The following is a 15,755-nucleotide window of genomic DNA, read 5'->3' as shown; positions in this document are numbered from 1 at the left end:
GAGTTTTCTCTGTCCTTCCTCTTTGAGATGCTAGTTACTCTTAAACTACCACCACCCATTTAATCTGCTTCACTAGTTAACAGAGGGAATAGAATTTTTGACCTCTCTTCACTAATTTTAACAAAATCACTACCCTCGTAAATCTAGGTCAGCATCTTTCTTTCCTAATAAAAAGACAAAGATGTCCTTCATTTGCCCGAAGTGACCCTATATTCTGTGAGGCCCACAATCATCACCAGTGGACAAATCTCTTAACAGCACTGCTCGCAGGGTGCAGTGTATCCTCGAAAGCTCCAGCCCACTTTCCATGGCCCAACCACCACTTCGGGTCGCTGATCCTAGCACCCTATTTATCTTGGCTACCCCAGTTTTAGCGGTTCTGCGACCTGAAGGCATCGGCAGTGCCCAACGCACCTGGAGAAAGCGGCATCAGCATCCTGCATATACCTGCGGCTCACCTGCCCCAGGGACTCGGGTTCCCCTGTGCCTGGTAATTAAGGCCGCTCTGCCCCGCCCGGCACCTGGGGCCGCCATCTTGGCGAGGGGCCTGCGGGAAAGTCCTCGTGGGCTGGAATTCCCGCTCACGCTGTGCCTCCCATCACTGGCGCGCGGCGAGGCCAGGATTAAAGGGCCTTAGAGACTGAAGCAGGACCAGAGGGCGTGGCTGGGGTCCAAGCGAAGGCACCGAAGGGAACGACAGGAGAATGGGCAAAAGAATGCGGTCATAGCCTCAAACGCCATCTCCATGTGACGTGTCTCCATTCCCCGCTCCCGCCCCTGCCGGCCTCGGCCCAACCCTGCTACCTACTTTCTACCCGTTGTCTGGCCCCACACCCAGAGGAAGAGCGTCCCCACAGCTACTGAAACACCCGGTGCACGCAAACCTCGTGGGCCCGCGTGGCCTAGGCCGGGCAGGGGGCGGGGCGAGCGGTGGTGACGCGGCCGTTGCCATGGGAACTCGCCGCCTGCTCTGGCTTGGGAGCCGAAGCCTGAGCTGCAGCCCGCCGCCCTCCAGCCGGCTGCCCGCCTGCCCGCTTCGGGCTCTCCGGGCGGGCGCGGTGGAAGAAACTCGGCTGGAGGAAGAGAGGGAGAGGATGTGGCCTCAGAGCGGGCATCCGCCCCGCGCGTCCTAAGCCGAGACCCCTGAGACGCCACCGCCGCAACCGCGAGGGACGGGGACAAGCGCAGAGCAGCACCCGGCCGGCTGCGGATCGCGCACCCCGGCCCACGGCTCAGAAACGGACGGCACGGTCCGCCCCGGCCCCAGCGCCGCGCAATCTCAGCCCCGCGGGCGACCTCGGCGCCTCCGCCGCCCCGGCCGGCTCCGGCCCGGGCCCCTTCTCTCTTCGCCGCCGCCACCACTGCCGCCGCCGCCGCCACCTCCGCGGCCGCCTGAGCCGCTGCCGCCACCTCCGCCCCCGCTCCGACCGCGACCCCAGCCTGGGCCTCGACCTCAGCCCCGACCCCGCCCACAGCCCCACCAACCTCGCCCGCGGCCCGGGCCCCGGCCCCGGAGGCCCAGCCGTGGGTACGATGCTGCCCAGCTCCATTCAGATTTCAGGGGAGCCGCTGTCAGGCGCCGAGGTGCGGGACATCTGCCGCGGCCTGCGCGACAACGCCGTGCGCCTGCTCTCCCTGCGCGGCTGCCGCCTCTGCGACCGCGACTTCGGCCGCATCTGCCGGGCCCTGGCTGGGGCCACGTCCCTGGCGCAGCTCAACCTTAACCTGGGCGTCGTGTCCAGCCCCAGCCGCATCAAGCAGCTGGCGGAGGCGCTGCGGACCAACCGCTCCATCCAGTCCCTCTTGTGAGTGCGCTCCTTTGCCAGGGGGTCCCAGGCACTGCTCCCCTCCTTGCACTCCTCTGTCATCTCCTCTTCCTTCACACACCCTCCACACACATTTCTGTACCTCTTTCCACCATCCACCCATCTTCCCCGTTACACATACCCCTCATCTCTCTGCCCACCCTTCTACAATACCCTCTAAGCACATCCCTTCTCTCCAGACTGCACTCGCAGCCCCACCCCAAAGGAGACGGGATACCCACATCTTCCTGGCAGGGCACGTGTACCTCCTTCTTAATCACCCTCATGGACTTCTTGGGGGTAATCTTCAGTTTCCAGGAAGGAACACTCCCCTGGGGACTAGACTCTCCCTACCCCTACATTCTACCTACTGAGGAATCCTAATTCACTACCCATCCTCTTTTCTGTGCTCTGTCCTGGGTCCCAGTCTCCATCCCAGAAAAGAAACCGAATTCTACTTCTATCTGTATTCCCTAGGATCTAGAATTTTCTTTCTCCTTTCCCAAGGCTTCTCCCAAGTGTTGTGACTGAGTGCCCTCCTCACCTCTGGAGCTTACCTAAGGAAGGTTGGGTTGATGATTGTAGTAACCCCTTCCCCCTCCAGATAGAGTTGATGATTGAGATAACCTCTGCTCTCTGGTCTCACCCCCCAGCCTGCATGGGAGCCCCCTGACAGATGCGGGGCTGGCCTTGCTGAACCCAGCCTTGGCCCTCCACCCTGCCCTTGTGGCTCTGGACCTGGGGGACTGCATGCTGGGTGATGAAGCCATCAACCTCATCTGTGGCCTCCTCCCGCCAGACGGGGCCAAGTCTGGTGAGCAGGGCTCTGCCTGAGGGCATGGGCTGGTGTAGCCTTGATGAAAAGCTAAGTGCAGAGGGCAGGGGTGTGGCCCAGAGCTAAGGGCTCTGACAGTGTGGGCGAGAATGTTTTTTTAAATCCTCTCAAGAAGAATCAGGGGCTGAGCAAGGTGGAGAGTCTGGAATCTAGGCTCCAGCGGGCAGTGAATGCATGGGTCTCTCTGGAGTTTTGGTGGGGGGGATAGTGGCTCCCAGCCACTAGGGACACCCCAAAGATCTAGGGCAGGGTAGGGGCTTAAGGAGGACCTGATCTTCTCCATCCTGGCTTCTTCTCATTACAATGTTGCCCAGGCTTGAAGGAGCTAACACTGAGTGCCAACCCCGGCATCACCCCTAAGGGCTGGAGCCGCCTTGCCATTGCTGTGGCCCACAGCTCCCAGGTCCGCGTCCTCAATCTGGACTACAACCCCCTCGGTGAGGCTGAAGAAAACCCCTTTAGATTCTCACCACTCCATCCCCATCCAAGAACTTGGGACCATCAGTTGCCATGGTAACCCCCACACTGGGGAAGGAAACATGGAGGGGAGGGGGCTGAGAGGTAGTAGAGGAGCCACATATTTGTAAGACTAGAGGACCAACAGGTAGATCAAAGCATCCATCACCACCCAGAACTTGGCTTGCTTCATGCATTCACTCACCAATTACAGTGCTCCCCTCCTGGTCACTTACCAATTGTCAGTATTTCCTGGCCTGGGGGTGGGATCTAAGGTTGTTAAGGCAATGGGGAGGCTGTAGGGGAGGAAGGGTTAGCAGGCCTGTGCATAAACTCAGGTGTATGCGTGAATGCTGTCTCCTCAGGTGACCATGTGGCAGGGATGCTGGCTGTAGCTGTGGCCTCCAGCCGTACCTTAGAAGTCCTAGACTTAGAGGGCACAGGACTCACCAACCAGTCAGCTCAGGTAAGACATATTCTTGTTTGGGGAAGGCCAAGGATTGGGATAGAAGTTAGCCAGAGTGTCTGTGTACATACCAAAGGGGTGGCAGGTTGGAGTCGTAGCCACCTTAAATGTGTTTATCCTTTTCCATATTCTTCTCTACCCTAGACCCTGCTGGACATGGTAGAAAATTACCCCACAGCTTTGCGGAGCCTGGTGTTGGCTGAGAACAGCATTAGTCCAGAGCTGCAGCAGCAGATCTGTGACCTCCTTTCTGAGGGAGAGGAGGAAGACGAGGTGGCAGGAGGGGCTGGTGACACCCAGGAACGAGAGAAGGGACGAGAGCCTGCTGCCCATCAGAGGGGCGGCAACTCCTGGATGTGCCCCAGTGGTAAGAGACCTGTGGGTTGATTGGAGCTAGTTCTGAGGAGGCTTGGGACCTGGGAGAGTGGGTATGGGAAACCTAGCCCACTTCTCTATTTGTGGTCCCCAGTGGAAGAACGAATGGTGGTCTGAATGCCCCTCTGCCCTCCCACAGATCCCAGCTCTCAGATGGTGCTAATGACATCAGGACTAGGGGACAGTCTGTTGGCTGAGACCGAGATGTGACTCTCCACTTTGGCTCCTGCACATCATTACACGTGTCTGTGTCCCCAGCACCTTGCTCCAGATATCTGGATCAGGCCCTGGGGCTTGGGAGGGAGGGAGGGGGTTGCATGGGGCTCTGGCAGCTCCTGGCAGTATGGTGGGAGGCTCTGGAAGCTGTGAATGAACAATAGCCTTGGGGATATTTGAACCCAAGGAATAGTTCTGGACTTGTTGGCAGCTCTGGCTGCAGCCCGCTGGCTCGGAAGAGATTTTATGAACTCTACAACCTGGTGTGTGGCTGTGGTCACTGGGGCTGGCAGTACGGGAGAAATTGGGACTACCATTAGGCACCATTAGGGGGCAGTGCCATCCCACACCCCAAACATCTTCTGGCCCCAAATGTCTCAAACAGGTCCTTGGTCTTCTCAGACCTGGAGTTCTAAGGTGACAACTTACACAGGCTCCATAAGGATATAACTAAAGTAAAGAGCCTACCTCCAGAGCTGGGCTGGTCTGGATTCTACCTCAAGGGGAGACTCAAGAGCTGTCAAGGTTACTTGAGACATATCCTCTTCCACTGCCTGATGCTCTGTGCCCAGGGAAACCCTAGGCAGAGTAGGGCAAGAGAGTCACTAGCTAAGAGTAGGAGGACATCACAAGGACTGGGAATACTCAAGAATGGGGAGAGTAGCAGAAGATCATGAATAGACAAGTTAGGCTATACCAGTAAAATAGTTTTAATTTTAAAATAGTCATTGATGTGAAAATCTCCCAAAGCTGGGAGTAACAGTCTAGAGCCAGGGTTAGGAGGGAGTTAGGCCTCACCTAGAGCCCAACTTGAGGCCCCCGAGTCCCACCCTCTACTCCCTTCCAGAGGAAGGAAACAGCTGAAGAGAGCCCTGAGTCAACCCTCTCCCTTATCCCTGAGGGCCCGCTGTGCCAGGCCCCCTGAAGGCAACAGCTTGTGCAAAGGATTTGGGGGGAGAGAGAAACAGGTGGAAAATACAGAGGTTAACGGAAAATAGAAATTAAAGTTAACAATTCCAGTGACAACCCCCACCCCTCCCACCAAAAAAAAAAAAAAAATCACCAATATAAATGGTGGATGATGAACACTGATGTAATATACCCCTCAGCTCCCGAGAACAGCCCAATTTGGTCTGGGCTGATTTGAAGAAAGGTCTTAAGCCTCTGCTGTATGTTACCTTTGGAGAATAAATATTCCAAAATGAAAAGGGAAAAATCCATGAGGCAAACTGGTGCCAGTCACAGTCAATGCAGCTGAAAAGCCTGGTACGTCCCACTGCCTGGCCCTACCAGCACAGGGAATAGAGCTATGCAGGCCTGGAGGGTGGAAAGTTCAAGGGCTTAGGCTGGGTAGGGACCCTGAGCTGCAAGGGTACAGGCCTCCATGCAGTACCAGTGCAGCAGTGACAGGAAGTCAAGCAGGAACCCTAGTTGAGCAGGTTGCCCTGCTCCTGGGCCTGGGTCAGGCTGTCCTTGCGATGCAGGTGGTGCACCCCCATCCTCTTAGGGCTGCGCTGGGGACGGTTGGAGCTGGGGAGTGCCCAGGCCCTGCCCTCCATGTGGGAAGTGCCAGGCCCTTTCTCCGTGCCACTATCACTGGGCAGCAGGCTCTGTTGTTCTTCCTCGGGGCTGATGGGCAGGTTCAGCTCTTCCTCTTCCTCCTCCCTGGGAGGGCCAGAGTCAGGTTCTGTTGGCAGCAAAAGCCCTCTCTCACCAGGTGAGGAAGAAGGTGCCAGAACCTCCTCATCTCTGTCAGTAGGACTAAGAGCAAAATGATGCTGCAACTCAAGGAGTGCATCACGTCCAAAGGCTGTGCGCTGGGACACAGTGGCCGGTGGTGGAGTACGGTCCACAAATGCTCTCTGCCAGCTGGCCAGCAGGTCCTCCTCAGAGCTGGCAGAGCTGGCTGGAGCACTGAGTAATGGGGGGGCTGGAGTGGGCTGGTGGTGGGGTGAGACCTGAGCTGAGGCAGGGCTGCTGGGCACTGGGCTGGGGTGGGCCCGCTCACTCCCCTCCTCTACCAGGCTCAGGGATATGGCCTGGCGGGTAGCATAAGTGCAGTTGGGCAGGGGGCTGTTTCGGGGGATTCGAACCTTATCCTCAGAGAACTCTATTACCTTGCGGCCAGGATACAGTGGGTGTGGTGGAGATGGGGTGGGGTAGGGGCTCAGCTTCTCAAAGGCTGGCAGGGGCAGCTCCTCCTCTGGGGAGCCCCTAGCAGTGCTCAGAGAGTGGCACTCCCCATTGGGTTGGGAGGTGGGACTTCCAGGGACTGGGGGACTAGCTGGGTCACCTGGGGCACTCCCACTCATGTCGACATGCACAAAGACATCCTCAGCCAAGGGGCGCCCAGGACTGCCTGACTGGGCTGAATTGAGCAGGAGAGACTCTGGCTTCTCCAACACCCGAGCAATGATAGAGGTGGGTACCACAGCCCCTGGTGCCAGGCTTGGGGCAGGGCTTGGGCTGGCAGCGTCTTGATCACTGTGTAGATGTTTCTGAACCATGTCCTGTAACTCACAGGGCAGCTGGGGTAAAGAAGCAGGGGAAGGGAAGAGAGATATGAATGATCCCAACCTAAGATAGCTTGACTCATGGCAAAAATCACGGCTACACACACAAGTACCACTGTGTGCTCAGCACTTTGCTATCTCCTGTGCTTGTAGCACGCCAAGGTATATCCTCATTTCACAGACAAATTGAGGCTAAGTAGGGATAAAATAACCTGAAGCTTTTGAATAACACAACCAGGATCTGAACCTAGAACTGATGCTAAGAACTTGATATCTCCAATCTTAGCAGTAGCTTCCGCCCAATCAGATGTAAGTTTGAGAATCTGGACTGACTGGCAGCCTTGGGAATAACTCCTCTCCTTCTGTAGGCCCTATCAACCTTGAACTGGGCCTGAGGCTCTGGCATCTAGAGTTTGCCCCTTGGGATAAAGGGATTAATATTATGGCTGATAGTTCTGGCCACCCATTCATTTTTGCATAGGATCCTGAAATTGAGTTCCTCTCTCCCTGCTGCTAGTCCAAAAATACTAACAGAGCCAGCCCCCAGCCCTAGTGATGGGCCCTTGAAGACACACAGGACACCAACCAGTGGCTGAGCTGACTGGCGTGAAAGGGGACATGCAGGTGAGGAGTAGGCAAAGCAGAAAGAGGTAGTTAAAGGCAGGAGGTGTAAAAAGTGGAGTTAGAGGAGTCCTAAAAAAGCTGGACTGGCATTGCCAGGGAGGCTGTTGTACTCACATCAGCGAATTTATGATTACGGAAGTGGGATTTGTTGCACTTGAGGAGCTGCACAGCTAGATTGCAGTCCAGCCGGTACCGCTCCTGCAGATACAGATGTGGTTCAGAGCCCAGGCTGCCCAAGGGAGCAGGGCTGGGCCAGGACAAAACCAGCCATCAGTGAGGAAGACCCCTTAGGCTCACATACATTGAGCTCCTCCAGCTTGTTGATGGTGTTCTTGGCATCCAGCAGCTTGTTGGTCAGCTCCACAATTTCCCAATCTAGTGTCTTCCTATCCATCTCAGCCTTCTTAATCTGAGGCACAAGACTTTTGGTGAACACAGCCTACACCCCAGCCAGCCCTTCCTCCCCAGGCCCTCCTCCCAGCCCAGAGACACAGGAAGCCACAGGTGCTAGGGCAGCCAAGGCGGACGGAATAGAAACAAATGATGGACAGACAGAAGACCAGACACCTCTCCTGTTCTCCAGGCTGACTGTAGGGTGGAGGTTTTCTGAGCACGACCTGTTGCCACTTGGGCCCAGGACAGAGGCAGTATGAGAGCTGCCCATGCCTTGAGGGAAGTAGAGGGGATCTATGTACCAGGCAAGGCAGCTGGTACCTGAGAGGTGATAACTGTGCAAACTCAGGTACTGAAGCCCATGTATGTAATTATTTCCAGGATCAAGCTAGAAAGATGGAAGAGTGGGCCGGGTGGCAGCTGGGTGAGTCTGTGAGATTATCTAGTTGAGCAGGGAGGGAGCTGCAGGCTTAAAAGCAGCCTTCTGCTCTTTAGCTCATGGGCTGGATATACAGCTCCTCCTCCCCCACCAATGGCTTGGGCTTGCTGCCACTGCAGATGAGAAGCTGTGAGTGTTCAGTGGTGACATCAATCAGTACCTCTGCCTGAGCCAAGTGCAGCCTTCCCAGCTGTCCCCCAGGAAGGAGATACTGACCACTGAACAGGCCTCATATGAGGAAGGGAGTGGGCAGAGGGAAATGACCAGGGCCCCAGCAACCCAAGATCTCAGCTGAGGAGACAGCCAGGGCAAGAGAGAAAACACAAACTCAGACGCAACTGCAAAAATCCAGCTGTGGCTAAGAGAGGCCTGAGAGGAGAGTGCGGCAGCAACGGTGGCAGCATGAAGGGAAGACGAGGAGAAAAGAGAAACAGTGTGAGCATTAAGACGGTCCTGACTTGCACAGCACACTGCAGTCCCCTCCCCACCACTGCCTCCTCCCTCCTCCCCAAGTCCCAAGGCAGAAGAGCATTCCCTTAGCAAGTTCTAGCCCCCTGCTATGCCATGAGCACAGTGCCTGCCAAACTGCCCTCCTGGACAGATTACCAGCGTGTGTAGCTTGTCCTCTAGCTCCTGGTTGGTCCTCTGGGAAGCTGTGTAGCTGTTCTGCAGCCTGTGGAGAATACACAGCAGACCCTGAGTCAAGACCCTGTTCTTCAGACCCTGATCAGCCCCTTTGGTATGGAATCTTGAGCAAGTCATTCTCCCAGAATTTCAGTTTTCTCATCAGAATTAGATGATCTCTGAAGCCTCTTCCAGCTAACCATCTATGAACAGGGAGATGTGTGCATGTGTACCCTGGCCCCTCATTCCCATACCTACGGAACTTGTCCTTAAACTTGTCCAGCTCCTCACGGCTCTGGCCCAGCTCCAGCTCCAGACAGTCCTGCCCGATTTCCAGCTCACGCTCAAGGGCCTCAGTGCGCCTGGTGGCTGAGGCCAGGCGTCTGCGAAGCTCCTCATTCTCCTGCTCCAACAGCCTGGCAGAGTAAGGGGTCAAGGGCAGAAGGGTATCAGGGATAGAAGAACCAGCCCTGGGCTCAGGGCCAGGCTCAGAAAAGAAAGAGTAGGGATGACATGAGGACAGGCAACTGGGGGCAGGGGAATCCTTGAGACGGCCTGAGTCTGGGGCAGCAGACTCCATAGGCCTGGGGGCCCTGAGAACATAGCCTGGCTTGGAGAGTGGTGGGGAGGCAGAGAGGATGGTAGAGGGCAGTCCAACCCCCACCCTCACTGGAGAAGAATGAGAAGACAGAATTGGGTAGGGGTACAATTCCCAGTCTGTCTCTGGTTACAGCCAAAGCCAGCTGGCCACCAAGGCCCCCCAGCTCCAGTTTCCCCACTGCACAATCAGGCTATTCCATTATTAATCTCTTGGAAATCCAGCCCAGCACTGCCCTCCTCTCCAGAGGCCTCACATGGCCAAGAGAAAGAGCTGCAGGGAGGCAGATGGCACAGGAGAGCCAGGAGCTGGAGAAAGACTCGCTGGTAAGAACAGGCCCTCAGAGCCATCCACTCCTTGATTCCAGGTTCTCTTGGAGACCATGGAACAAAACCTTTTTTCCAGAAGGAATATTCACAATATCGAGCCTCCTCCCAGGGTCCTTAAAATACCCAACCCAACCTTTATTTCTACTTAATCCAAGGAAAAGCCCAACTGTACCAACAGCCTTGCCTAGAGCTAAGAGGGACAAAGTTGAGGCACAGCAGGTTCTCGGGCAGCAGATACTCACTTCATCTTCTCTGCGTCAGTCAGGGGCCCCTGGGCACAAAAGAACAGAAGCTTGAGGCTCAGCTCTGGACCACTGGCCTCCTGCTTGGCCCACCCTCCAAAGAGCCCTGGAAAGGGCTGTGTCTGAAACCCAAAGACTCTCACAGCGGGTATGGGCTGAAGGGCCCTGTAGAGATGGAAGCAAGCCAATAATGCCCAGATAAGCCTAGATTACTCCATTCCAGGCCAACTAGAAGATCCGCGAACCCCTTCCAACCCTCACCCTTACCCGCACCAGCTGCAATCCCTCTCGTACGCCTAGAGCCAATTGCAAGTAAATTCTAGTACATATGCTACCTCTCCAAGGGATTAAGAGGCTCTCAGCTTTTCAGAGGGATCCTAGTGACCCCTGCAGACATGGCAGAGACCTTCCAGAGAAGTGAAGAAATCAAGCTGAGCTACATAGTAGGGTTCCAATCTCTGACAATCACGCAGACTCCGGCCCTTACAGGGGCTCGGGAGGAACAAGTATATGGGTGAAGGAGAGCCTCTGGGCTAATCCTGAGAGGACTGAAGTGTCTTGTCTTGCTTTTACTCTCCTGCCCCACTCTCCCAAACCCCCCACGATGGCCATGGCCCAAGAGTCAGAGCTCAGCCAGACACAAAACAGAGCAGGCACATGCCATGGAAAGAAGGGAATGTCAAGGAGCCCATTCCCAACGGAGCTGACTACTTCAAATGCCAGTCAGGGGCAGGAAAATGAGGTGGGTGGCCACACCATGGACTTTGGAGCCACTGACACCGGGATTTGATCCCTTTCTACCACACGCTGGTTATGTTAATCTTGCTGAGCCTTAGTGTCCTCATCTATGAAACCAGGGCAAAGTCCCTTGGATGGTACCCAGCACAACACCTGGTCCTTTAATTTAATATTCTGTGAACTGAAATGGGTTAAGTCACAGCATTTCTGCCCTGAATCTGACCAAAGTGGCCATGGTATGTCTGCTGAGCAGCATGTGCTAACTATCTCTCAAGCTCTGAACCACAGTGCACTGAACCACAGTGGAAATATGGTAGCAAGGACAATAATCTACCACAATACTTGTTTCTTCCCATTAGTAAGCTTAATGAGGGAGGATAACCAATTTGGAGAATGATTTGCAGTTGATTGAAGGCCTCCTAAAAACATCATGCATGCTTCCTAGCAGGAAGAATGTATTTCACAAATGTTAGCAAAACAAAACAAAGCTGGAGGAAGAGCTAGATTTCCGGGGACTGAGGAACAGCTAGTCTGATGGAAGTAGCTGGGCTATAGGGGATACAGGTTGAACGGCTCTCCTCCACTAGTGGAAGACCAGAGTCCCAGACTCCAGCAGGTTAGGACCCCTATCTGGTGGGCTGCCTCTTGAAGGAAGAACAAAACTGCATGCATGGGATTATTTCTGCCGAATTATGAAGATTCTGGGGCTCTGTGACATATGGACATGTGCTCACAGCTGCCCCTATGAGCCTGCATTGCTTCCACTAGCACTACTGCAGCTAGGAGACCCCAGACACTATTAGCTATGCCAACTCTCACCCCAACTCAGGGTCAGAAGACCCCTCAGGTGGGAGAAGTCGACCAGCCAGGGTGAGGGTACTGGTCTTGCTGACCTCCTGCTCAAGCCGGGATCCAGGAACTTCTGGCCGCAACTCCCGATGCTCAGGTGGTGCCTTACGGTAGGGTTTCTTAGCAGGGGCTGCACTGGTCATTCTGGGAGATGAGGGCTCTTCAACCTGCTGAGGGGAAGCAAGGAAGGAGGGAGCTCAGAAATGAAGGAAAGAGGCCTCTGGACTAAGGGAAGAAGGATGGTAAAAGAAGACATATGTAGGAGCCGCCAGGCAGGAAGAGAGGCATTGCCAGGGTCACTAGAAAGGCTGGACTCTTGTGCCCATGGAATCAAGAGAGTGCTGGAGGGGGGCATGGTTCCAATGGGAACAGAGAGGTGTGAAAGACAGAGCCTAGGCACCAGGAAGAGTGGACTGTGCCTGAGGAGTGGGCAGAGAGTCTGAAGGGCAGCCTACCACTCTCCTTTGGGTTCAGAAGAAGGCCTCAAAGGGAAAACTGCTCTCTATGCACCAGCTTCCTCAATTCTAAGTTGGGGTGAGAACAGCACCAATTTCATAGGATGTCAAAAGATTATGTAAAGCACTAAGAATACCTGGCACTTAGGAATGTCCAATAAATGTTAGCTTTAAAAAAACTAAACAGAAAAAAAAGGTTTGAGGATGTTCATTCAACCCAGGATCCTCAGTGGGGGAGGTCTCCAAGGTCACCGGAGCCCTGAAGGCCAAGCCCCTCTACCACTCTTCACCCGCCCCTGACCAAGAGGGCTACCTGCCTGCCCCCTCACCCATCAGCCTCCTCAGAAGAGAGCCATGTAGGGGGCGCAGGCCTCACAGGGACATACCGTCTGTTTGTCGGCAGCTCACTCTGTTCCGCTGTCCGGGAATTAGCTCTCAACCCTCCACATCCCACAGCCCCTCCACTTCCTCTAGCCAACAGATCCTGAAACCGGAGAAGAGAAGAAAGTGGAGACCATATGTCAGCCGTCTCTCTGTCAGTGCCACAGGCCAGCCTGCCCAGTCCGGGACCTGGAAGCTCCCCCCGCCGCCGACCTGGAAGAATCAGGCAGGAAAGCCATGGAACAGGAGGTCTGAGGGGAAAGAGGTAGAAGTGGGAAAGGACTGGAAACACTGGGCTCCTACCTTTCTCCATGAAAGCACGGTGACATGTGTCTGTATGTGTTCATTCTCTCAGCTTACTCACAACCCAATTCTGAAATAGGTCTGGGTTGTATCCTGTCCCTCTCCTGACCCACAACTGTCCTGTTCATCTCCCAGGCCTTTCAGAGTCTGGAAACAACTAAGAGATTTGGACAACATGGGCTGCAGAAGAGAATAGCAGGAAAAAACCTAGTAGAGACGTAAGAATATGCTAGGGGAAAAGCTCCTAGCAATGTTTCCATAAGGATCCCAAAGATTGCATCTGTGTACAATGGTGGTAAACAGACTTTGTGATAAGGAGGGGTAGGTCAAGGAGAGAAAATCTGAAAAGGCAGCAGTTTAGAGCAATGATCGTTCTCAAATAGAGTGATTTGGGCCCCTCCTCCCCCTTCATCTGGCAAATGCCTGACGACATTTCTGGTTATCACGATGGAAGTGGGTGCTATTAGCATCTAGTGGGTAGAGGCCAGGGCTGCTGCTAAATATCTTATAATGCACAGGACAGCCCACACAACAAAGAATTATCAGCACGCAGTGCTGATAGTATGAAGGCTGAGAAATCCTGGTGTAGAAAACCCAAGTCTGGAAACACCTGGGTTCCCTGCTCAGTGATGCTTTTGATCCACCATGTGGTCCTTCCTTACTGGATAAGCCTGTTTCTCATCTGCATGAGGTGGCTAGACTGAGTGACCTATGCAGTCCCCTCAAGGTTCCTGGGGTTCCAAACTCTGCCCCCACCTGTAATAAGCTGGGCTGCAGCATGAGGGCAGCAGCCACCACAGGGACCAATGGAAGCAGTAACCTTAGGTGGCCTTCTAGGCATAAACAATCTTCCCGCTGCCATCCACCTCAACAGAACTGGGGGCTGAGGGAAGCCTTGCGGGCTAAAGCGTGTGTTCCTGCTGTTGGGACATGCCCTGGCCATGACTCCTGTCACATTCCAACAGGGCCTGAGGCAGGAAGAATGGTGAGGGGGTAGGGAGGGTGGGGAAGCAGGAGTGGCCTCCCTGCTCTGTCTGGGCAGCCTGGTCTCTGGCTTGGGGTTCTGGGGGAGCTGGAGCGTGACAGCAGGCACGAGCCACCAACCTCCGCCCCTTTGATGGTGAGGTAGAACGTGTCCCCACAGGGCACAAGCAGCATGCTATGTCGGGCTGACTCCCTGCGCAGGAATCCGGGCGGGCCTGAAAGGACAGTACATTCCTGGGGTGTGGGGAGCAAACAAGTCACCCCCACAGGTTCCCCAGGGCTACCCCTCCAGAGGGCCCTGAGGTGAGAGCTCCTATAGCCTGGGGTAGAGGCACAGAAAGTCCCAAGCCAGCCTGGGTACCTAGGCTGATACTTAGGGGATATGAGCGGGAGGTTGTATATAAGTTGGAAAAGAGGGTAGGCAGGAGTAAGCATTACAGGTAGCCAAGATTCTATAAAACCCAGGGGAGGTTCCCAAGTGGGGCCTCAGAAGCCAGGCCCCAGCTCCCTTCCCCATCTGATCCCCAGTCAGCTGAGTAGCCCCGTTCTTCCTGCGGGCCCCTTTGTGTAGTTTCATCTATTCTCAGCTGCTTCTTTTCTTCCCTATTCACTTCCTGCTGATGCCCGCACTGTTCTCTAGGCACCAGGACACGTGTGTGGGTGGTGGGTGAAGAGGGAAGACACCGACACGCCCAGGTATCTGGTAATTCTACCCGTAAGGAGGGCGGCCTCACTCCATGCCCACAGCCATAGCTCTAGTTGCCACACATTCTTCAGCTCATCCTGTCTCATCCTGACCTCAAGTCCCAACTCTCTGGTTCCACAGCACATATTCCCGGGACTTCTACAGCCACACAGTCTGGCTTGTTGAAGGGGCAGACAATGTGGATGTGGCTGGCAGTGAAATGGGGAGAAATGCAGACACAGACTCTCTGGGATGAATGGTAGGCGGATGGGGGATGGGTAGGTTCTCTCTCCCAGCCAGAACCTAGTCTTTTCACACATGTCAGTCACAGGGTGGGGAACCAACCCAACTGGGGAAGCAGAAGGCAATGCCTACTAGGGAGACGGTCTACCAGGGAGTCTGCAGTGTCCCCAAGGCAAGTCCACAAGGGAGAGTCTGTGCCACTCCCTGCCCGTGTCCGTAAATACCAGTGCATGTCAGGGACCTCACTCAAGCTTCTGAGATCTGCTAAGTGCCACAGATATGGCCCACAGGGGCCCACAATTCCAGCACTCAACAGGAACACAATGGGTCTGACAGGCTTCTATTCCTGACTGGAAGCGCTACAGGAAAAGACAGACCCAAGGGTGAAAATAATGCCAAGTACAGTGGAGAATGAAACAAGAAGCAGCTGGACACCATGCCCACAAGCTGGGAAAAGATGTAAGGCAGCAGAGCAGTCCCTCCAAGAAGCCTAGCTGCAGCCTCCACTAGCCACATCTCCTTCACCCAGAGGTTCCCAAGTGGACTTGGAGTATTTCGGCCCCAGGAGGATACCTAACCCTGTGTCGAGAAAAGGAAGCATTCAGGGAAAACAGCTGGACAGCTCAGAATGGGCTATGGGCCATGATGAGCAAGCAAACAGTCTCTGGGGCCTCTTGACGCCAAGCCAGTTCCAGGGCACTTCCAAGAAGATGATCTTCTGGAAGGTCTAGAAATTAACAGGGAAGAATCGCACTCCCAAACTACCTGAGCTTCAAGGTATTGGGGGCTGATGACTAAGGATGTGGGGCTACCAGATCACACGCTGGGTTTGTACTACAAGAACAGCTGTGCTATGGGGAAAGGCTGAGGCCTAGGATAAAACCTCTGGCTGACCCAGTCTGGTCTGAAGCATCTCAGGCTGGCCCTGTAGGCACTGTTGAGAGAGATACCCAGAGCAGCAATAAGTCCTCCCCATCTCAAGGGAGGTGAGATGAAAAGAAAAAGCAGCTCTCCTCACCCGTCACTGCCCCACCACCAACTCCGCCTCCTCCTTCCTCTTCTGCACAGTATTCATTCTTCACTTACTTAAAATCAGTTTAGAGGACTCAACCCAGTATATGCTGCAGTGGAGAGGGAGGTGATACCTTCCAAATTGCCATGTTGTAATTTGCCAGTCACTGCAGGCCGCCTGTTGCCGCCTG

General features: G+C 54.8%; 2 protein-coding genes across 22 annotated transcripts in view; one reads left to right on the top strand and one right to left on the bottom strand.

The window, feature by feature from the left end:
• The first annotated feature begins 971 nt into the window (after positions 1-971).
• On the top strand, positions 972-5,212 carry LRRC73 (leucine rich repeat containing 73). Its single transcript, XM_016128720.2, has 6 exons — positions 972-1,805; positions 2,459-2,619; positions 2,955-3,077; positions 3,462-3,562; positions 3,707-3,929; positions 4,077-5,212. The coding sequence occupies exons 1-6, from the start codon at positions 1,534-1,536 to the stop codon at positions 4,145-4,147; spliced, it is 951 nt and encodes a 316-aa protein (XP_015984206.1). The 5' UTR covers positions 972-1,533; the 3' UTR covers positions 4,148-5,212.
• TJAP1 (tight junction associated protein 1) overlaps positions 4,840-15,755 on the bottom strand; it is a 26,781-nt gene continuing 15,865 nt past the window's right edge. For 10 of the 21 annotated variants that reach the window (XM_016128719.2, XM_036218423.1, XM_036218421.1 and 7 more), the window contains 8 exons: positions 12,344-12,441; positions 11,547-11,672; positions 9,916-9,944; positions 9,001-9,162; positions 8,729-8,795; positions 7,592-7,699; positions 7,405-7,488; positions 4,846-6,681 (listed from right to left, as the gene is read on the bottom strand). In XM_016128719.2, coding sequence (XP_015984205.2) covers positions 5,581-6,681; positions 7,405-7,488; positions 7,592-7,699; positions 8,729-8,795; positions 9,001-9,162; positions 9,916-9,944; positions 11,547-11,645 — 1,650 coding nt within the window. In that variant the 5' untranslated portion in view covers positions 11,646-11,672; positions 12,344-12,441 and the 3' untranslated portion in view covers positions 4,846-5,580. Of the gene's footprint in view, positions 6,682-7,404; positions 7,489-7,591; positions 7,700-8,461; positions 8,492-8,728; positions 8,796-9,000; positions 9,163-9,915; positions 9,945-11,546; positions 11,673-12,343; positions 12,442-12,641; positions 12,799-13,745; positions 13,841-15,755 lie in introns of all 21 variants that reach the window. The other 11 variants (XM_036218409.1, XM_036218412.1, XM_036218415.1 and 8 more) reach the window with 6 other exon arrangements.

This window comes from Rousettus aegyptiacus, unplaced genomic scaffold, assembly GCF_014176215.1.
Source record: "Rousettus aegyptiacus isolate mRouAeg1 unplaced genomic scaffold, mRouAeg1.p scaffold_m13_p_1, whole genome shotgun sequence".
In the NCBI taxonomy this organism is placed as follows: Eukaryota; Metazoa; Chordata; class Mammalia; order Chiroptera; family Pteropodidae; genus Rousettus; species Rousettus aegyptiacus.
The sequence above is the reverse complement of the archived record's forward strand: the minus strand, read 5'-3'. Positions and strand labels throughout refer to the sequence as shown.

Coding starts and splice junctions, on each gene's coding strand:
- LRRC73 (XM_016128720.2), top strand. CDS start 1,534: ATGCTGCCCAGCTCCATTCAGATTTCAGGGGAGCCGCTGTCAGGCGCC. Junction 1,806..2,458: donor CGCTCCATCCAGTCCCTCTT/GTGAGTGCGCTC, acceptor CTCACCCCCCAG/CCTGCATGGGAGCCCCCTGA. Junction 2,620..2,954: donor GCCAGACGGGGCCAAGTCTG/GTGAGCAGGGCT, acceptor AATGTTGCCCAG/GCTTGAAGGAGCTAACACTG.